The 22,655-nt window shown below is 43.1% G+C and overlaps 1 protein-coding gene across 2 annotated transcripts in view; it reads left to right on the top strand.

Moving 5' to 3' along the window:
• Nucleotides 1-3,082: 3,082 nt before the first annotated feature.
• Nucleotides 3,083-22,655, top strand: part of Ccdc113 (coiled-coil domain containing 113) — a 24,423-nt gene continuing 4,850 nt past the window's right edge. Inside the window, exons 1-7 of one of the 2 annotated variants that reach the window (XM_004625933.2) lie at nt 3,083-3,248; nt 5,125-5,248; nt 5,774-5,935; nt 9,255-9,410; nt 11,182-11,262; nt 13,666-13,821; nt 19,108-19,215. In XM_004625933.2, the coding sequence (XP_004625990.1) occupies nt 3,148-3,248; nt 5,125-5,248; nt 5,774-5,935; nt 9,255-9,410; nt 11,182-11,262; nt 13,666-13,821; nt 19,108-19,215 (888 nt within the window). In that variant the 5' untranslated portion in view covers nt 3,083-3,147. The remainder of the gene's footprint in view (nt 3,249-5,124; nt 5,249-5,773; nt 5,936-9,254; nt 9,411-11,181; nt 11,263-13,665; nt 13,822-19,107; nt 19,216-22,655) is intronic. The other variant, XM_023709439.1, reaches the window with a different exon arrangement.

The following is a 22,655-nucleotide window of genomic DNA, read 5'->3' as shown; positions in this document are numbered from 1 at the left end:
ATGCAGTGTATTATTTGTTGAAACTGTACTTTCGATTTGATTTGAAACTGTCTCATTGCTATATGTTTATCAATAAAACTTTGAAAAGAAAAAAAAATAATAGTCAGGTAATGCAAATCTTTCAACTATGTTCTTTTTCAAAGCTGTTTTAGTAATTTGTTGTCCTTTAGATTTTCCTATAAATACTAAAACAAGCTTATCAATTAAAATATTCTGATGATTTTGTTTGTTTGGTCTTGGGGGGGGTGTCTTTTTTGGTACCAGAAGTTGAACTCAGGATCTTACACTTTCCAGGCAGGCACTTATGCCACTGAGCTATTTTCCCGGTCTCTGATGGTATTTTAATTATAGTTTCTTTGAATCTATAGATTAGTTTGGAAGAACTGATATCTAATAGCAATTCCCCTGACTGATCAACATGGTATGTCTCTTTCCTTTGGATCTTCTTCAGTTTCTACCAGAAGTGTTTTGGTTTTCAACGTATAATTCTGCACATGTTTTATCTGTTTCTACCTGAGAATTATATGTCTTTTGTTGCTATTGAAGATGTTATTTTTATTTTAGTTTCCAACTGCTTATTGTTGTAATATTGCAATATATTTGATTTTTGGTATGTCAATTTTATACCCTATAATGCTGTTAAACTCACTTGTTAGTTCTGGTAACTTTTTCTGTAGAATCAACTGGATTTTGCACATATATAATTATGCAATCTGTGAATAATCATTGTCTAATTTCATCACTTATAATATGGACATCGTTGATTAGTTTCTTGACTTACAACACTGGCTAGAATACTCCTACACAATGATGAGTAAAAGAGGTAAGGGTAGATATTCTTGTCATGTTCCTGATATTAAGAGGAAAGTATTCATCTATCACCAGTAAGTAGCATGTTAGATTTAGGTCTTTTCTTTTCTCTTTTTTTATTCTCTCTCTCTCTCTCTCTCTCTCTCTCTCTCTCTCTCTCTCTCTTTCTTCCTCTGTGTCTGTCTGTCTGTCTGCCTGCCTGTCTGTTTCTCCCTCTCTCCCTCTCTTTTTTGTCCTCTTTCCCTTTCTCCCCCTCCTACCTCTATATCCCATTTCCACTTCTGGCTCTCTCTCTCTCTCTCTCTCTCTCTCTCTCTCTCTCTCTCTGCCTAGACACTAAAGTGCATTCCAACCGTTTACATTTCTTTTTGAAATTTTGAGACAGGGCCTAATAAAGTCACTTAGTTGCTGAGGTGAGCTGGGTTTACACTTTCGATCTTCCCACCTTAGCCTCCCAGAGTTACATGCAACTCCAAGCCCGGCTTCTCCCTCTACTTTCTTTTGGATCAACTGAGGGCTTTTTGTTTTGTTTTGTTGATATACAGTCTCTATAAATCACCCAAGCCATGTGCCAGTGAGCTCAACACAACTCAGTTTTTAAATCACTTCATTTCATGTTCTTTAATTTTAGATGTATTGGTTTCTTGGGGCCATTTCAACATACTATCAAGACCTTTGCGGGTTAAAGACAAATTTATTCTTTTACAGTTCCAGAGGTTGTAATTCCAAAATAGAATTCACTGAGCTGAAATGAAGGAATCAATATATGTCACTCTTGGGGCCAGGGAGATAGCTCAGTAGAATAAGCGCTTGCATGGCAAGCACAAGGGCCTGAGTTCAATCCCCAGTTCTTTCAAAAAATAAAAAATAAAAATAATTAAATTAAAAATATATATATATATACACATATCTCTGTCAAGCAAACACAAAAGTAAATTTCAATCTTAAAAATATTCAAATTTAGTAACACTTTACATGTATGCACTGAAATTTGCACTTAGCAAGCAAAAATATTACTTTTTTTTTTTTTGGAGGATAGGTACAATAATTAATATATTGCCTATTGTTGTCTTCATAGTAGTTAATATTACATTGTTTTACATTGTTTAAAAATTGAGGTTAAAAAAACAAAATATAAGGGCCAGCCAGATAGGTAGGCTCAGCAGCCAGGGGTTCAATCTCTGGTATGCCATGCCAGCCCTGCCCCAGGGGGCCACACTGAGATCGAGATTGAGACTGGGTGTGGTGGCCCGCACCTGTAATCCCAGCACTTGGGAGGCTGAAAATAGGAGGATCACTACGAGTCTGATCTGTGTCATGAGAGAGACTCTGTAGACCCTGTACTAACTACATAAAAATTTTTTTTAAAAACCCACAAACCATAAAATTCACCATCTTAATCACTCCTTAGCATACAGCGGCATTAAGCATGCGGGTACTATCATTCTTTGACAGCTTGCCCTGTAGGGGCCGAATGGTCTTTGCCACACAGGGATGTTAAGGACATAGTAGACAGCGGTGTCTACTTAGACCTGTGTTTTGAACTTATAATCATTTTATAATTAGCCACATATTTTTTCCTCCAGAAATGCAAGATGCTGATATCTAAGAGAGACTTCAGGTAGCGTGGATAGAGCAGCAGAGACCTCAAGGTGGGATGGGGGAAGAGAAGACACTTGACTTCTATTGACTTCTGAAATTCAGATTTCTGATTTGTAGACTGGATAGAAAAATGGATGGTGCTACAATGTAAGGATTTTCATCAACTGCCTAAGGCAGTGTGAGATGTAGCAAGTGCTGAGCAAATCTAGTTGCTATTATTAATACCAATTTAAGAATTATTTGGCTTGGGCTGGGAAGACAGCTGCAGCGTCAGCACCTGACTTGCATGCACAAGGTCCTGAGTTCAATCCCCAGTAACAGGGAAAAAAGAAAAATTATTTGGCTTTTGTAAGTGGTGTGGGGAGGAGGGGTTGAAGGGAGTGGAGGGTATGGTAAAAAGGAAAATCAAGTTATTTCATGTACAGGTACAAATTCTCTATGATGAATGTCATCATTATGTAATCTAAAATGTACCAATAAAATCAGATTGAAGGAAAAAAAAAAAAAAAAGGAAGCCCCAGGTAGGCAAAAAGCGAAACTGAAAGCATTCAGGTGCCCGGGCCAGGCCGACAACCCGGCTGCCAAGGAAAAGCAAGTGAGGGGCTGGGCGGAGTCTTAAGAAGCCCCTCCCCTTTTCGCTGGCGTCCGGTTGTCCTGGCAACGGGCAGCAGGGAGTGACGCACCTCTGCTAGCACTAGCGGCTGCTCGCCAAGATCTGCCTTAGCTAGGGCCAGAATGACTGAGGAAGATTCCGACAGTGTTTACACCGATTCCCAGACGGGGGAGGAGAGGTCGCTGCCGGTTATCCAGTTGTGTGGGCTGGTGGAGGAACTCAGGTACCCGCCCGCGGACCTCTGCAGGCTGCAGCTACTCGCCTTGCACCCTCGCTCAGACGTGGCTCCAAGGCCTCACTCGGGGATACCCCGGAGTTAATATGGTTGATAGATCAGGATAGGCTCGGGACGGGGAGGGAGGGGGCAGAGCCGGGTGTAGAAAGCCCAGAGGGTAAGAGTGAAGCTAGAGCTTTAGCCAGGTGTGGGCCTGGTGCCCGCTGTGTGCCTAGCGCCTTCCCAGTTCTGCCCTGTGGCCTCTATGGCCCTTTCCAATGCTAAGATTCAGCACTACAATTAATGTGGCACCAGGATAGACAAGAGGCTACTGAGATTATTTTACTGTGAGGCAGCCACGGGCTGGAAGCAGGGTGTAAACCTTCAGATAGTAAAAATGCTGGCCAGGATTCTGCTTTCTTTCTTTTTTTTTAGTCTGTTTTATATCTACTGTAGTAGGTAAAGTGGATATTAAGACTGCGTGATGTAGTAGAGGTTAATTGTAATTGTACAACTTACTGGACTCACACAGAAAATCTAAGCTCTGGCCACTTAATAGAGTTACTTCTTTACATCTATATTGTAGTCCAGAATTGAGATATTATTCTAATAAATGCCATTTTGATTATTTATACTGTGTCAAGTGTTGTGCAGGTACGACCTTATATAATACAGCAGCCTTAGGAAAGCACAAAGGTTAAAGTCTCTTACGTTCATTCAGCTACGTAATGCTCATGCTAGGACTCAGACTCAGACTCGGAAGCAACTCCAGCTACACTGGAAACAGTATATGCTGAAAAAGCAAGACGCTCTGTGTGTGTGTGTGTGTGTGTGTGTGTGTGTGTGTGTGTGTGATACTGGGGGCTTTCACAATGAGCTTCATCCCCAGCTCCTTTTTGACACAGAGCCTCACTAAGTTGCCCAGGTTGGGCTTGAACTTGCAGCCCTCCTGCCTTAGACACCCAGACTGCTGGGATTACAGGTGTGCAGCCATCATACCTGGCTTGCAAGACACTTTCATATTTTTTTTCTCAGGTCAACCTTCTTTCCTAATCTAATTCAGCCTAGCAGGAATTACTGCAGTAATACAGGAAAACGTCAAAGCTGCTCCTTCTCATACACAGATGTGTATATTATGCACACACATATGTATAGAAAACATGTAAGTTGCATATATGAACAGTTGAGAAGTTTAAAAAAGTCATAATCAGGGCTGGTGAGATGGCTCAGTGGTCTAAAGCACCTACTTAGAACAAGCTTAGCAAAGCACAGGGACCACGGTTCAATCCCCCAGCACCACATGCCAGCCAGCCCCGCCCCCTGGTGGGCTGAGCTGGCCACACACACACACATACACACACACATAAATAAATAAATTTAAAAAAAAAAAAGTCATAATCTTGGCTTAGATAGGATCAACTATGTTTATTATCCATTTGTTTTAAAATGTTCAGTTTTCTACAGTTTCTGATAGGAAATAAACGAGCTAAGAAATATAAGCTAAAGGAAACATCTGAAGATGGTGGGTGTGTATGGCTTCAAGAAAGTAGTAACTTAGAAGGAATTTTACAAATGAGTTAGATGATATTTGAAGATAAAAGCAGTAACAGGAATTTTCAATTTAATACCAGTGTTCTGGATTTTAAGGTTCATTGAACATAATAATAAAGATATCAAAGTCTTAAATAGCACTTACTTCGTGGCCAAGAATCTTACCCTAAAAGGTAGGTGCTATTTTTAGTTCCATTTAACAGGTGAAGAGAGTAAAACACAAAGAGGCTGTATATCTTGCGGAAGGTCACACATGGCCAATAAATGCTTAGGACTAGTTATTTGTAGTGTAAATTTCTAAGTAGAACTCATTTGAGTTTCCTCTGTCTTTCAGCTATGGAAACTCTGGTCTAAAAAGAGAGACAGAGATGTTTGAGAAATATTATGCTAAACTGGAAATGAGGGATCAGCCTTCATGGATCTCAGATGCTAAACTTTCAGCAGCAGAGTTCGCACAGGTACACATGAATTGGGGACTCAATTCTTTCCAAGGCCTGGCCAGCTACGTAAAGGAGTGAGCGGTCCTCATGTGGGGCCTCGTCTCAAAGGGTCTATTTGTGTAGGGTCAAACCCACTTTGAAGCCTACCCATTTCCTGTATCATCCATTGGTGACCTTTGCCTTAGATCCTGAATTATCCAAGATTTTTGTTTATTTTCTGTTTTATTAAGCATCGTGCCTTGAGAGGAACCACTGTGCTCTTAAGTGAATGCTGATGTACACTGGGCTCCCAGTGTTTCTATCCTCAAGTTGTTTCATTTCCGTCAAACATAGGCTTTTCCAGCATTGAGTGCAGGGCCATAGACTTATGAAATAAATGATACCTTGGGCTTGATATCTAGCATCATTTCACAATGAGTTTTTCTTTCCTGGGCTTATTCAGGGCAATGTTGAACATGCTTAAGGAGTCATTTGTATACCCATCTTGGGCTGCTTAATTACTAAGTCCTCCTTGACCATGGCTTTATCTTTCTTGGGTTGCAGTTAAAAGGCCGGCATAAATCTAAGTCCCGTCCAGGTACAGAACGTTTGGTGGGCCTCACTGTTGACCAGAAACTCGACCTTGTAAAAAAAGAGCTGGAAGACACCAAGGATGAAATAAGGCATGTGAGGGCTAATGCTGAACGGGACCTGCAGCACCACGAGGTACCCATGTCTCCTTCTTCCTCCTCACTGAGAAGTACCTGTGATGTATCCATGCTACCATTGGTGTTTTAGAAGAAACACAAGTAGAATAAGACAAGGTGTGGACCTACATTTGCAGAAATTACCACTTGCTTGAAGAGGCAACAAATTTTAAGCTTAAAAAAATAATTTTTAGGAGTACATGTTTGTAGTACAAAATGATTACATTCTAATGGCGAATTGGTACATGTGTGTAACACATCTCATTTTTTTTTCTTTTTTCCTTCCCCTTTTTTGTTTTTTTTTTGTCAGCCCCAGATTATTTATCTTATAAGTCCTTATAAAGTTAGTTATTATAGAGATTAGTACACAGGCTAACTGGCTAAGAACTATATAAAACATATAAGATAATTATACTAAATCAAGTTGCACTTTTAGATACTTTGTCCAAGCTGGATTATAAGAACTTTTTTTCCTTTTTCTTATTGTCTGTGTTTTGTCTTGCACTTTCTGTATTACACTGTCTGTTCAAATAAGAGAAACAATGAGATATTTAAGCTTCAGTGTCTGATTTACTTCACTTAACATTATATGGTCTCAGGGTGCCATAATGACTCCAGTTTATCCTTTTTAATTTTGACGAGTAGTATTCTTTATTTAATTTTTTTCTGTATTTTAGGGAAGGGTCTACAGGGTGTTCAGGGTCTCACTACTAGATTGGACTTGTAGTGATTCTCCTGTTTATAGCCTCCTAAATTCTGGGATTACAGGCACATGCCACCATGCCCGGTCTCAACAGCAGGCCCAGGGATTGAAAACCCAGCCCCTGCCCCTGCTTGCAGGTGCTTTAATCCACTGAGCTATTTGACTGGTCCTGGCAGAGTAGTATTCTATTGTGTATAAATACCACATTTTCTGTATCCATTCATCTGCTGATGGACATACAGGTTGCTTCCAAGATTTAGCTATTATGATTCTGCTGTTATAAGCATGGGTATGCATACATCATTGTGGTACGATGTCTTCAACTCTATTGAGAAGATACCTAGGAGGGGAATATTTAGGGGTTTTTTTTAAGGATTTTTTTTTTTTTTTTTGCTCCGAATGCCCTCAGGGCAGGTTTGGCTGGCTTGAGTTGTGGGGATCGAACCACAGCAACCTGAGCCTGACCACTTTGTTGAAGCAGCCACTTAAAGAACTGAGCTAAGGGGCAGGCCCCCAGAATTTTTAGTTTTAATGTTAGTTTTCTGTAGTAGTTGTACCAGTTTATATTCCCACCAGGAACAATGAAGAAGAGTTCCTTTTTCCCCTCCAGCCTCTCCAGCATTTGTTATTGGTTGATTTCTTGATGATAGCCATTCTTTCTGGAGTAAGATTCCACTTTAAAGTATGGAGTTGCTGAGCTGATTTAGTTGAGCTCTCACGCAGCTGGACACACTCAGCCAACCATCACACGAACCCTAGACATACCATTTATGTGCAAATATTTTAGCATCTGTCTCCAAGATACATATTCTTTTTTTTAAATATTTATTTATTTTTATTTATTACATTTATTTATTGTGTGTGTGTGTGGCCAGCTCAGCCCACCAGGGGGCGGGTCTGGCTGGCATGTGGTGCTGGGGATCGAACCGCGGTCCCTGTGCTTTGCCAAGCTTGTTTCAAGTAGGTGCTTTAGACCACTGAGCCATCTCTCCAGCCCCAAGATACATATTCTTAAAAAAAAAATAACCATGAGTGTCTTCAAAAACTAACAAAATAATACAGTGGGTGAAGTAGGTGGGAAAATCCCTGTCGCCCTGCATATACATCATGCATGATCACAGGTCTTCTCCTGTTAGAGGCCAACATAGCATCTCTTGATGGGTCCAACAAAGTCAGATTTCCTCCCAAGAAGATACCTTCCTTTAATTCATGTGCCATGCCATGAAGTTGTTGGCTTGCATTTGAGATCCATGTCCCATGAAAAATAGAAACTTATAGTCTCAGCTTTTGTTTCTGTTTTCCCACTAAAAGGTGGACAGGCATGGGATCACACTCATTGCCTTGAAATGGCCATGTCAGTGACTCATGTCTCCCACTGGTAAAGCCCCTGAGTCATAGAAGCCAAACTTTCCTTTCTCTTTCTTTCCCTTTGAACCTCTGCCCTCTTCTTTCTCTTTCCAAACATTCACTGTCAAATTCTAGCAAGTTAAGGACACTTAGGATTTGGTAGCATTGTTCTACCTGGTAGATAGTGTGGTGTACATGTCAAGTATGGCTGCAGTGGTCAAAATGGAGGTACACACAGACCTTGGCAAGACCTGGAAGAAGGATGAAATTTGTTTCAATAATGGGAAAGAAGGGAACCCTGGGTAAGGCCAATGACATGAGCAAGGAAGTGGAGGGGGGGATGAGCGTGGCAAGTTCATGACCCCGAGGAGGCTGGTTTGATTAAAGAGGGTGTTTTGCGGGCTGAAGTAGCAAATCAGGTTGACTACGGCAAAAAGACTTTGAGAGCCACATCAAAGAGTTTACCCTTGATGTCTTACAAGCCTGGATCCCACTGGGAGTAACTGACAGGAGCGCATCACATTGAAAGCAACATGTGAGGTGACCGACATTCCTGCCCAGGAGGAGGAGGACTGGAGGTGGGAGACTGAGGATCAGTTCTCCTGGTTTGCAGCTAGATATTTTTTCATTTTTCCCCTTAAAATACTGTGAATGTTCTGAGTCCAGCCTGGGAAATGTAGCAACTTAAAGAGACTCTGTGGGGGTAGCTCAGTGTGAAGGCCCTGTATTAACTCCTTAGTACAAAAAAAAAAAAATTGTGTGTGTGTTTACTTGAACTTGTTGTTGAACATTTTAAAACAGGAAATACAGAAAAGCTAAAGGGGCATTTCACTTAGCATTAGGGTCCATTTATACATTTATTTAGAACATCTTTTTTTTTAAAAAAATACAGAAATATATAAGAATACTTTAGCTCCTCACCAGTTCATCTCTTAGATGAACTCAGATTTAACTGTAATTCATGATAAAAATATCATTCAGGTATTTGGATGTAACATAAGGTACAAAGGATAAATACTATTCCAGGTATAGAAATGCACATGTAAAATATATCTGAAACTTACTTTATTTTTATTACTTTGCTCCTCTTTTATGGAAACTAACTTCTGTGAGTCAGGCTTTTTAATAGTATTCCTCACGTAGTCAGGCTTGGATATTAAGATGTTGCCTGAGACTAAGAAGAAACATGCATTGAGATACAAGGAGGCCTGGGTGGGTACATCCTTCCTGGAGGGTACCTCCTGGAGAAGTTTGCAAACTACCATCCTTTGTGTGCTGCCCCTCCTAGGCAATCATCGAAGAAGCCGAAATTCGATGGACTGAAGTTCAGAAAGCAGTGCATGAGTTCGAAAAGGATATTCTAAAAACCATATCCAAGAAGAAAGGGAGTATCTTGGCTACCCAGAAAGTGATGAAGTACCTTGAAGACATGAACCACCGGAGGGTGAGTCGGCAGGTGTGAGAGCTCCACAAGGGGGACCGGAGTCACACATCAGCAACCAGAAATGATCTGTGTGAGGCCGCCGAGCTCCGTGTGGTCCCCCAGGAATGCTGCCCACATATGTAGGTTCCTTTAGGTTCCTTGCATCCCCCAGAGTGTGTGTGTTTAGGGTTTACTTTGTATGTGCATGTTTAAAATGCATGCTTGCCAAGGCTAAAATCAATTAGGCTGGATGAATAATAGAATATCTTCAGCTGATTTCCTCTTTTTCATTATGTTTTTTTGTTTTTTTTTTCAAAATTTAATGTGTTTTCTTGGAAAGGGTGTGAAGCAGAGCAAGTCAGGTGGCTGTGTGGAGCAGGACAGGTAGATCTCAAGCTTTCTGCGTTTCCTTATTTTATTTATTTATTTATTTATTTATTTATTGCGGAACTGGGGTTTGAACTCAGATCCTTGTGCTTGCCAGGGAAGCACTTATTCTACTGAGCCATCTCCCAGGCCCCAATGTGTTTCCTCATTATAAGGACATGGACCTCCTCTTAGCACTGGGAAGGGAGGAGAATGGGGGGCATAATGCCTTCATTTCCAGAGACTTGACAGGATGTCAAGATTTGGTCCTGGGAACAGTTAAGTAGGGCTGTTAATGCTAACATACTGAGTAATAAAAATTCTGTAAATTCTTAGAATTTAAGTAAACTTATTATGTAAGCTTCTTTGGGTAACAGGTCAAAGAATCATAAGATCCTTTCATCAGCAAAGTCTGCTACAGAAGCACTCTGCCCAAATAATCTTGAATTTAAAGCAATGTAGGGCAATGGAGTAGATGTGTTTTTAACAATGTGAGATGCTGCCAAAGTATTTTCTGAAAGCTACACTATTTTATTTTTTCATTTTTATTTTTTATTTTTTGTATTTTAGGGAGGGGTCTACCGGGTGTTCAGGGTCTCACTACTAGATCAGACTCATAGTGATCCACCTATTTACAGCCTCCCGAGAGCTGGGATTATAGGCACGTACCACCACGCCCAGTCTCAATTGCTGTCTCAATGCTCCTGGGGAGCAGGGCTAGCATGGCAGGCCTAGGGATCGAAAACCTGGCCCCTGCACCTGCTTGCAGGTGCTTTAATCCGCTGAGCTATTTGACTGGCCTGCTACACTATTTTGTATCCCTACTAGAAAGACGTGAAGGTTCCAGTTGCTCCACATCATCAACAACATTTGATGTTATTTTTATTTTAGAGATTCTAGTGTATAGCATTTACCTATTTGGTCTTATTTTTCATTTTTCTAATTTCTAATAGTATTTTTAAAATTCTATTTCCTGTTATCTGTATGCTTTATTTGTGAGATGTCTAAATATTTTGTCCATTTTATAGTATAGCTTGCCCTTTCTTACTGAATCGTAAGTGTTCTTTATATATTATGAATATATACTATTCTAGATAAGTATTGTGAATATTTCCTGCCATTTTGTGGTTTGCTGTTTATTTATGTAAAGGGATCTTTTGATGAGTAGTAGTTTTACATTTCAATCATCCCCCCCCCCCAATAAATAAAAGCAGTATAGAAGGTACGTAGGGTAGGCTCAGTTCTCTCGGTGGTCTAAGGCACTAGTGAAGTGAATGCCACCATAACACCAGCTTGGAAAGAAGAGAAAGGATCTGAGAATAAGTGGCCAAATGTTAGGGCCAAAGTTCGCTTTGCAGCCACAGATCTACTATTCAAACCAACTGGGAAAAAGTTGATTAACATATGCCTCTATTTTTTTTTTTAGGATAATATGAAGGATAAATTACGTTTGAAAAATGTTTCTCTCAAAGTTCAGAGGAAAAAAATGCTTTTACAGTTGAGGCAGGTATGTGGTTCTTCCTTCCTTCAGTTGAATGATAGTGTCTACCTATAACATGCCCGTCTTAATCCTCGAAATCCATAAATAAATTGTCGCACATAGTAATTAATCTCAGGTCCTTGAGATGAGGTGATACTGGGTTACCTGGCTGGGCCCAATGTGGGCTTCCTGCCTATCAGAGCAAGGGAGCTGTGAGAGAAAATAAGACAAAGGAAACAGAGATCAGAATAATGAGATTTGTAACAGAGGAAGGGGCCAACATCTAAGAGGTGCAGGCAGCCTGTGGAATCTTGAAAAAGGAAGCGGTTTCCCCTCGATCCTCTGGAAGAAAAGCAGCCCTTCCGACACCCTGATTTTATCTCTAAAAACAACTCAGACTTCTGACTTTAGAACTATAAAATAATTTATTTGTATTATTTTCAGTTATCAGGCTTGTGGTCATTTGTTATAGCTACCATAAAAAACTTGTACCATTTTTTTCTGCAGGGGTTTTCTGCAGATGGGGTTGGTCTGGGTTAAAAGATGTTCATGAAACACTTGTTGACCTTGGGGGGAGTGTGTCTGGAGTGGCACAGTTACACTGTGGTTTGGTGACTCCCTGAGCAGCTGATACTAATGGGGTGAAGGCAATAAGGCAGATGTGGCTCAAGGCCTCCAGAATGATATGTAGCTCTATTCTTTTCTTGTTCAATGTTTTTGTCATTAATTCAAAAATGGTAACTGTTGCCATGTATATCAGAGGTGACCACAGAGAGTGACACAAAATCAAGTAGGAGAATTAACATGTTTGAGGAATCTTGCTTGATTGACTCAGGTTCCAGAAAGAGCTCAACAGATGGAGAAAATTTTAAAAATATAACTAAAATCAAATGCAAGAGCCTCCACTTCAGTCCCTCCAAATATCTGCCCAAGTTCAGGCTGACTCAACCACAGAGGACCTGATGAAGTCAGCTCAGCTGGAGGCAGTGCTGTGGCCCAAGTGGCCTTCCTAAAAGCACATTGCCCAGACCAAGGAAGGCTGGTCTTGCCTTACTCTGTTCTGAGAAGATCCAACCTGTAGGTTTGTGTCCCAGTGTGAGCAACATACTTGAAAGAGGAGTTGCAGAAAGTAACTAGAGGGCTGGGGAGATAGCTCAGTGGTCTAAGCACCTGCCCGGCAAGTGAAGGACCCAGGTTCGATTCCCTGGTACTGCATGCCATGCTTGCCCCAGAACACTGGTTGTGTGGTGTCAGCCCTGAAATTGGGCATGGTGGTGCATGCCTGTAATCCCAGCACTGGGGAGGCCAAGACAGGAGAATCATTACAACTGAGCTGCATAGTGAGTGAGACCCTCTACCAGATAGACAGACAGACAGACAGACAAATTAAAAAGAAAAAGTAACTAGTGTTTGCGTGGAATGAAAGATCATGTCAAGGGGAATGGGAAGTGTCAGGCAAGGCCTGGGACCCACGGGTCCAAATACAGAGGAGGGCCATGATTGCTGTCTCCAGCTGCTCAAAACTACAAACAGAGCAAGCACATGGTTGGGAAGGACCTCGATGGTGGGGCTGGGGCTGGAGATGCAAGCTGGATGCCAGGAAAGGAGTTTGGAGTGCAGTATATGAAAGAATCTTGCCTCTGTAGAGCTGCCTGTAGAGGGTGAGTTGCTGGTCCTTAGGGGTTCGTGGAAGCTCAGACTCCTTGAAGAGGACCTCATACTTGAAGTGGGGAGAAGGTAGGTGGCATGTGTGCTGCTCTGAGATAACTCGGATGTGGGCCGTCTTCTTAAGCCTGGGGGGAGTGGGGTCAGGAGAGTATAACAGGGGCCAGAGGCTCAATGCAGAGAGGCTTGGAAAACAGCATGGAAGCACTGGTGCTGGAGGCACGGGTTGATTTGGGTTTAGGGAAAGTGTTGTTTGGGAGAAAGAGAAGAACCAGGCACTGGGGTGGGGAACTACAGCAGTCCCCATGGTGGGCTTCTGCAATTACAACGGCAAGATGGCCTGTACCTGGTGGGCCGAGGGAGGTGGGGCCCTGGTCAGAGAACGTTGTAGACTAAAACACCCACCCTGCAGACATGTCTGGGGAATTCAGGGGCTGTCCGGTTCTCTTTCTTCCTTCTCAGCCTGGATTAAGCACCCCTGCCCCTGGGAGGACCCCTGGCTTGGGCAAGGGGCTTCTGCATCCTCCTGCCCATATGTTTCCAACTGCTCTGCTGATACGCCATGGTTTCAGCACCTTCAGTCATGTGACCTCTTGGGTATTTACTCAAATCCCCAGAGCCTAGCCCTGTCACCTGGTTCCAAGCAGGTGCCCAGTACTTGTTTGTTAAATGACTGGGTGTAGACTTAACCTCACCAGGTTGCAAGGTGAGCACCCATCTTTCAGAAGCCACCCCTGAAATGCCCTCTTTTCTTCTGAGCTATAGAAGGAAGAGGTAGGCGAGGCCCTGCATGAAGTTGATTTTCAGCAGCTGAACATCGAAAACTCTCAGTTCTTGGAGATGATTGAAGCAAAGAATAAAGAACTGATCCAGCTGAAGCTGGCATCTGGCAACACCCTGCAGGTCCTCAGCACCTACAAAGTAAGGCCCAGCCAGTGTCTGGCACCCCCACCAGGCTCCCTGAACCTCCCTTTCTGGCCACGGAGAGCTCCCTGTGCACACTGCAGTTTCATCCAGCACTTGGGTGTCCCTCCCTGTCCCCCATTTATCTTGACAAAGCCAGGCCTCCCAAAGTCCCTGAGGGCCTCCGCAACCCTGGCTGCACCTGACAACCACCTGGAGAGCTTTTTCTCTTCTTAAAAAATAGACTCATGCCTGTGTCTCTCACACACACACCCCTGGCTAATTGAAATAGAGCGGGAGACCATGTGTCTTGTTTTAATTCCCCAGGTGATTTTTATTCACAACGCTTTGCGAGCTGCCCACATGTAGGGCCCTGGTTAATTTAGGTGTATATTAAGCACTTTCCCCCTTAAAAGCTTGTGAGAAAAGTCTTACCTATAAACCAGAAAGCTAGTAAATTATTTATCATCCAAATGCAATGCTTTTGAGAGAGAGAAGAGGCACAATTAATAATTAAGCAGCAACTGTCGGCATGAAAAAGGCCTGTCCCCAGCATACCAGACCTATCTGGTCGCCCTCTAGCGACCACCTAACCCTGTGTCGAAAAGTAGATCTGCGGCTGCAAAGCGAACCTTGGCCCTAACATTTGGCCACTTATTCTCAGATCCTTTCTCTTCTTTCCAAGCTGGTGTTATGGTGGCATTCACTTCACTAGTGCCTTAGACCAAGAGAAAACTGAGCCTACCCTACGTACCTTCTATATTGCTTTTATTTATTGGGGGGGGGATGATTGAAATGTAAAACTACTACTCATCAAAAGATCCCTTTACATAAATAAACAGCAAACCACAAAATGGCAGGAAATATTTACAATACTTATCTAGAATAGTGTATATTCAGAATATATAAAGAACACTTACGATTCAGTAAGAAAGGGCAAGCTATACTATAAAATGGACAAAATATTTAGACATCTCACAAATAAAACATACAAATAACAGGAAATAGAATTTTAAAAATACTATTAGAAATTAGAAAAATGAAAAATAAGACCAAATAGGTAAATGCTATACACTAGAATCTCTAAAATAAAAATAACATCAAATGTTGTTGATGATGTGGAGCAACTGGAACCTTCACGTCTTTCTAGTAGGGATACAAAATAGTGTAACAGGCCAGTCAAATAGCTCAGCGGATTAAAGCACCTGCAAGCAGGTGCAGGAGCCAGGTTTTTGATCCCTAGGCCTGCCATGCCAGCCCTGCCCCCCAGGAGCGTTGAGACAGCACTTGAGACTAGGCGTGGTGGTGCATGCCTATAATCCCAGCTCTCAGGAGGCTGTAAACAGGTGGATCACTATGAGTCTGATCTAGTAGTGAGACCCTGAACACCCTGTAGACCCTGCCCTAAAATACAAAGACAAAACATTTGTAGGAAGGCTGGCGAGATAGCTCAGAGGACTAAGTGCCTGCTTAGACAAGCACAGGGACTGGGGTTCAATCCCCGTCACCACATGCTGTGCCAGACATACCCCCTGGTGCCCTGACCTGGCCACTGAGTCTGGGTGTGGTGGCACATACCTGTAATCTCAGTTCTAGGGAGGCTGACAACAGGAGGATTACTCCAAGTCTGAGCTGTGTAGTGAGACCCTATACCAAATATATATATATATAATTTGTAAGGATTTGGGTTTTTTAACTTCTTATTGATATAGACTCTGGAACTGCAAAGCCTAAAATATTTAGTATCTGTTTCTTGAATTAACCTTTTATTGTCATTATTATTTTGGTACCAGGGTTTGAACTCAGTACCTTATACTTGCCAGGCAGGCGCTTGTGCTGCTGAGCTATCTCCCTGGCCCTAGTAAGATTTTATAAATCTTTTATAAAAAAGATTTGCTGACACCCAGTCCAGTGCCCAGGTGGTAGTGGTGCCATTGGCCTAGGGGGCTCATGGGTGGGTCATTCAGCCCACACAGTGTCATTTAAAACTACGAATTTGAATACGTTCAGGCCAGACTGTGTTTCACATTTTTCTTTTTACACACGGAAAAGCCAAGGCTGACAGACACAGATTACTGGATTTGCCATTCAAGCCCCACTTGGTGACAAAGCTAGGACTCCCAGCCCAGTGCATGTCCCACTCAGCTGCCTTCCCCGACTGAGCGCTTGTAGAAAATACCGTGCCAGCATTCTGGCGTTTGTGTCCTAGTCGTCCAGAAGATCGTCTGCTTTTAGCTTATCTCATCCCTAGAGGTATTTGATCACTCTTATCTCACAGTGAATCCAGTGCCAAGGACTCCCAGGCCCTCAGAGAGCTGGGTAGCAACCAGCAAGGTCACCCTGGGCCTTGATCTTATCCTGTGAATCAATTAAGGAGCACCAGGCCTTTCTGGTCTGTGGGGCTTGGGGAGTGGAAGAGCTACTAGTTTATAAAGTGAAACTTCCAGGTTGTAGGCCTGGGCTCTGTAGGGTGGATCGAACTCATGGTGCTGATTGGCTGCAGTACTGGGACAGCAGTGACACAGGCCACAGAGGACCAAACAGGATCCATTCTGGTTGGAACCCCAGGGGCCGCTGTGCTGTAGGCCTGTTCATGTGATGGCCAGTAGATGGGGGGCTTAGGGGCATGTGCCCCACAGGTGCCTGAAGGGACACACCATGGGGCGAGAGAAAGGCCGGCACTCTTCTTCTTCATCCCAGTTCTCAGAATACCTGTGACACGTGGAGTTGGACCTCACCTGAGGCTCAGTAGTGCTGTGCTAGGGGAAGTGCTTCATCCGGCCAAGATGCTACACCTGTCAGAAGTGAGCGTATCTCACCACAAGATGGAGTTTTATCTGGTCTGGGTCCTGTCCCCAGCCCTGAGGACAGGGTGTGGCCGGAGCTGGTGCTTGGGCAATATTGTGTAAGTAACACTAGCAGCTCAGGTGTGTGCTTGGTTGGGGTGCGAGGGTGACAGGAGGGGCTGCTGTGACATAAGCACCAGACCCCCAAGAATGAGACCTTGTTAAAAACATGCAGAACGGGCCGGAGAGATGGCTCAGTGCAATAAGCGCTTCCCTGGCAAGTGCAAGGGCCTGAGTTCAATCCCTGGTTCCTAAAAAAAAAAAAAAAAAAAAAAAATGCAGAATGACTTTCCTCTATTAAGTGGCAGCACTGCTTACAGTTCGCCAGGCACAGGGCTGAGTGCTGAGGGTACAGTACTAAGCACAAGACAGGCCTGACCTCTCTGACTTTTCTGAGTCAAAGTGGGACCTTCCTTTCTGACGTGATGCCCTCAAGCCTGCCTGCTGTCCTCTGGTAGTGAGATTGTGGGGGCACAGCTGCAATGAGTCGCCCTTGGCAAGCTAAACTAATAATTAGGGCCCTGAAGAAGATTCTAAATTGCCCCTGGACTCCCATCCCTGGTGCACACCCTGTATAATCTGGTCAGGATTATGCATGTGAGGGCTTTAGTCCCTTTTTGTATGTTACATTAGGTCACTTTAGATGAGTCTGACCTAATCTCATGAGCCTGGTGAAGGCAGTTTCTCTAGAAGAGGAGGTCAGAGACTGGAAGCACCAAAGGAATTTGGGGGCCCAGGAGTTCTCCATTACTGCTTGAAGCTAGAGGAGGTCACATGGAAGGGACTGAGAGAAACGTCTAAAAACTGAAAGCCACCTCCAGATGGCAGTCAGAAAAAAAAAAAAAAAATCAAAATGGGGACCTCAGGGCCACAACCTCAAGAAAATGCATTCTGCCCCAAGGAGTGGGCTTGGAAGAAACCTTGAACCTCAGATGAGCAGCACAGACCCTGCCAACACTCTGGGGCCAGTCCAGTGGGATCGAGGGCTGAGAATCCAGCACAGGGCACCAGACTTCTGACCCATTGGAAGTTCTGTTGCTTTGAGTCACAGGGTCTGTGGTCATTGGGTACTCAGCAGTAGTGGAAAGTGACTGAGGTCCCAGGGGATCATCATGTGCTTAGCTCTCTCCACGGCTCTGTGAAGACCCTGCCCGTGCAGAGCCAGTGGTCCCCTAGCTGTGGGCCTGTGTTCCATTCTGTCCTTCCCTGCCTCCTCCCTCTGCTTCTGTGTCTTCCCACCTGAATGGTGGGTGACAGAGTCCTGCTGTGCCTCTCTGCCCTACAGCTGCCCCCCATCTGATCTCGTGAGTGCAGGACACAGAGTAGGAAATCAGCCTTATAGGCAGGTGTAGGGCTAGGTCTTAAGGTCTCCCAGGCAGCTGGCTCTAGGCTTTACTGCTGTCTTTAAGTTTTGAGGCCTATGCTTGCTTATCCCCTTTTCCCTCTCCTGTTAGATCTTCTCCCTCCGACTCTTTCCTTAGGGTGGAATGTTCCTCTTTTCCCTACTCCTGCAGGCACGCTTGATTCACTGGCTCAGCTCCCTTTCCCATATTCCTTCGCAGGACCACCTTCCTGACCCCTGTCCTGGCAGCCACACAGCTCAGCAAGCTGCACTCTTACATCTTCTTGCAGTGGGCTCACTGCCTTCTGCCTCTGTCTTGCGTGTGTATGCCTCCTGAAGGCAGGCGCTGTGCTGTTTCACCAGCTGCTGCCTGCTGCAGGGTGGGTGGGTTCCCAGGGTGTGAGTCCCGCAAAATCAGTGGCCTTGACCTTGGTCCAGTCCTCAGCCAGGCAGAGCATTTCCTAGCTTCTTTGACTGATTCCTTGCTGAGGAAGAGTCACTTAAATCTAAGAAGCAGGGGCCTGGGGGATCTGGTAGAGAGCAGATTACAGAAGGGGAATTGGCTCCTGATTCAGCAGCTTGTGACCTTCTGAAGAGATTGGAACAGTGGAGGAGCCCATGGGAATTGCTGGGTTCAAGTCTGGCGCTTCCATCTCCATGAATTGGAGAAAATTGCTTCACCTCCCTAAAAGCCAGCCCCTCTCCTGTGTGGGGGATAGCAGTAGCACCCATGTGCTGCAGAGTGCTTCTCCCTCACCATCCTAGAGAGGTAGTCGTGAGCTGTCTCAAATGTGTCCTCCCTGTGCCACGCACTGCACCCAGCTTTCTCTCAAGATGTGCCTTGTCAGCCCCCTACAAGGCCACCAGACTAAGTTTCCAGATGTCTGGGACTTGCCCAAAATTTCCCTTAGTAAGAAAGGATTTGGGTCTTGGCGAATCTAACCACTCTGCCTCGTGGGCTGAGGGCAAGATCCTAGGGCCTCGCCTGTACCAGAGATTATGAGTCTGCCAACCTGAGCACCCAAGAGAAGGGCAGACGGGGGTTTCTCTGTCTACACTTCCTGCAGTTCTTTGAGGTCCTCTTAGCTCAAGATTTGCTGTGCTGATGTGTTTCAGAACAAGCTTCACCAAGCAATGGAAATGTACAACAATTTGGACAAGGAGATCTTGCTGAGAAGTGAGATGCTTGAAAAAATTCAAAAAGAAACCGTACAAGTAGAGCAGGTAGGAGGGGGAAGTGTGGGACATTTGTCTCTTTGTATCTTCAAGGGCTTGGGTTGGGGTCCTCCGAGACCCACGCCATATTGATTATTTATCAAGAGAAGCTTCCACCACAGAAACTAACATGGCCTTGAGTCATCGAAGCAGGAGGTAGACGTGCAGCCCACTCGTGCTGCATTTACTTGTAAGTGAAGGTCTAGAGTCAGCTCGCAAATTAAAAATTTCATGCAATCAAAGTAACACCTAACAGTTCCTTAATTGACCAATCAAATGCGATATTTAATGTATATTCTTTATGTGATCACCTAATAAGAGAAAAAGTACACATGCCAAAATGTTTTACACAAAGAAGAGTGTTAAGGATGTCACTGTCCCTTGGTACAGTGAGATACATGCGGGCTGAGCAGCTTGTTGCAGAGACCAACCAAGGGATAGGGGACTCCTGACCTCTGTCCCTCTGTCCCTCACTCCAGGACTTGCGATCAGAATGAAAAGGTAGGCAGACTCAGCGGAGCTGCCTACGCATCCACCCAGTGAGTTTTTGCTGAGTATTTGTAGCTGAATGCACATACAATTTTTTACTTTTTCGGAAACTCTGGGATAAGGTTTAACACAAGATGTGATTCAAAGAGGACCTTTTTAAGAGGGTGGAGGAGAAAGCTCTGGGCTCAAAGTAAGAAGGCCTGGTCTCAGTTGGGTCTGAACGAGTCTTTGAGTAAGGTCAGACTTTCCCATGTGAGTGACATAGAGGACACAGCCTTTGGGGGGTGATTCAGTGAGTCCACATGTAAGAAGGTTTTGTTGACTTCTGATGCTGTTGCTACAGTTACAGTTAATAGTGTTATTATCTGGAGTGGATCTGACACAGCCCCATCAGCATGTGTGGCCCCAGACCTGCCTGCAATAGCCAGGAAGCCACAGGGTCACTCCACATGACTCAGTTTTGTCATGTCATCTACATCATAGCCTCCCCCGCCCCCCACTGGGGATTGACTACAGGGTCTCTGAGCTAAGCTGTATCCCAACCCTTTTTCTATTTTTATTTTGTGACAACACCTCAATAAGTGCTTAAACTGTCCAGACTGGTCTTAAACTTATGATCCTCTTGCCTCAGACTCAAAGTGCTCGGATTACAAATGTGCACCACCACTCCTGGGGCACATCACACACATCCTTGAGGGAGAATAACACGTTCTATAAAAAAATCTAGTGGTGGTGGTGTTTTTTAGGAAAGGTCTCACTCTACAGTCCAGGCTGGATTTGAACTGGCAGTGATTCTCCTGCCTCAGCCTCCCAAGTGCTAGAATTATAGTCATGTTCCCCCACCCCTGGCCTCAGTTGCTAATCTTATTGCTTTTTTATATTTTCCTTAAATGTGATTGTTTCTTTTTGCTATTTTCAGTATTTTTCTCTTTGTCTTGTCATGAAAGATTTTGAGTGCCATGTGTCTGTCTGTGGGGCTAGATTTCTTTGCATATATTCTACTCAGAGTTTGTTGACTTCTTTATGTATATAGCTACTTTTTAAAAATCAGATTTAGGAAGTTTTTAGCTTTTGAATCCCTAAATATTGTATTTTCCTTTCTCTTCTGTTTTGTCCACTCCATATATGTTAGTACACTCAGTGGTATTCCGTATTTCCCTGAGACTAACTTCTTTTGTGCTTTTTTTCTTTCATTCTTTGTATTGTATACTCTTTTTTTCTCTGTAGGTATATATTTTATTTTTAAAGAGAATACAAAATAGTAATACAAAATTGGAAATGATACAGAATTTCACTAAACTAAATAATATGAATTTGACAGCATTTCTTGTATTGTATAGTGTTGTCTTCAAATTAATTGTGCAAATTACCAGATATATGCATGTAAGATTGGAAAAAGAAAAAAGTTATAAGAAATTAAGAAGCAAGAGAAAGAACAAGAGAAGACAAAACAAAATAAATTAAGCATTAACTCTGCCTTTCCACAGACCAGCAGTAATCCATAGTACAATTATCCAAGCCATCCTGCTTCCATACATAGATATAGCTCTTTCCCCTACTTCCTCTCCTGTCCTTCTCCTCGTCTCAGTAATTTCTCCCTTTTGAACAGGCTCATTCCTTTTTCATGGTATCCATTGTACCCTTCAGATTTTATTTAGTCTTTCAGGTTCTCACACTAAGGAGACAATATGATGTTTGAACATGTAGGACTGATTTATTTCACTTAAGAGTATGGTCTCTGCTCACAATCATTTTCCAATAAAAGCCTCAAATTTATCCTTTTCATAGCTGAATAACACTCCATTGTATAAAAATACCACATCATTTTTACCCATTCCTCAGTTGATGGGCATCTGGATTGCTTCCAAGATTTAGCTATGACAAATTGCACTGCTATAAACATGGTTGCATATAAAACACTGTGACATGACATCATAGAATCTCTATCAGTCTGTCTTCAAGTCTACTGATTCTTTCTTCTGATGGTTTAAGCCTACTGTTGATTTCTATCTAGTAATATTTTCCTTTTAGTTATCATATAAAAAACATTGTAGATTTTCAATTTGATTGCTTTTTTATTTTTATTGATGCCTTCTTTATGATTAAGCATTATCATATGTTCCTTTAAATCTGTACCATTTGAGTAGTTTTGAGTCTTTGCATAGCTGCTTTGAAGACCGTCTGCTAAGTCTACCATCTGTAATTTCCTAAAGGCAATTTGTTTTGCCTGTGTGTATTGCACTTTCTCTTTCTGTGCCTTACAATGTTCGTTGAAAGCTATACATTTTAGGTAATATATACTGATTCTAGAAAATCGACTACCCTTTTCTTGGCTTGTCACTATTTGGTGAGTTGGCAGGACTAGGTCTTTAAAGCCTGCCCTCCCTGCTGCTGGTATCCTCTGATCCTTAAGAGTGTAGCTGTGGTCATGGACATAGTCTCCTTGACAACCAGTGGTGATTGTTGTTTCAGGTGAGTTCCTCTTAATACCTGGTCTGCATTTTTAACCTGCTCTGAGGTGATACAGTGACCCAATTATACTTTGGGAAGCAAGAAATTAAAAGGCAATGCTCAGTAAACTAGATTCAACATCATAAAATGTTAATTCTCTTTAAATTAACTTGTGAAGCAATAGTATTCCAGTGAAAATACCAACAGAATTTAGGATCTAACTAAACTGACTCAATTCATTTCTCAAATTTCTTTGGAGAAATAAGTGAATATCCCTAAGTTATTAATATGTAAATAAGACAACTCCCTCTTTCAGATACTGAATATGCTATGAGTTACATTATTAAAAACATGTCACAGAGAAATGTGTTCGAGGATCTAAAGTGAGCCTGGGGAGAGTCACATGGAGAGAAAAAACATTTTCTCAAGCTTTCACAGAGAGCAAATTGGTCAAGCAATGGCCTTGACTCATCCTCATGTCAGACACTGACATAAGGATGTACAAAAGG

This window comes from Octodon degus, unplaced genomic scaffold (assembly GCF_000260255.1).
Source record: "Octodon degus isolate 3935 unplaced genomic scaffold, OctDeg1.0 scaffold00011, whole genome shotgun sequence".
In the NCBI taxonomy this organism is placed as follows: domain Eukaryota; kingdom Metazoa; phylum Chordata; class Mammalia; order Rodentia; family Octodontidae; genus Octodon; species Octodon degus.
This window is presented reverse-complemented; position numbering and strand designations above follow the sequence as displayed.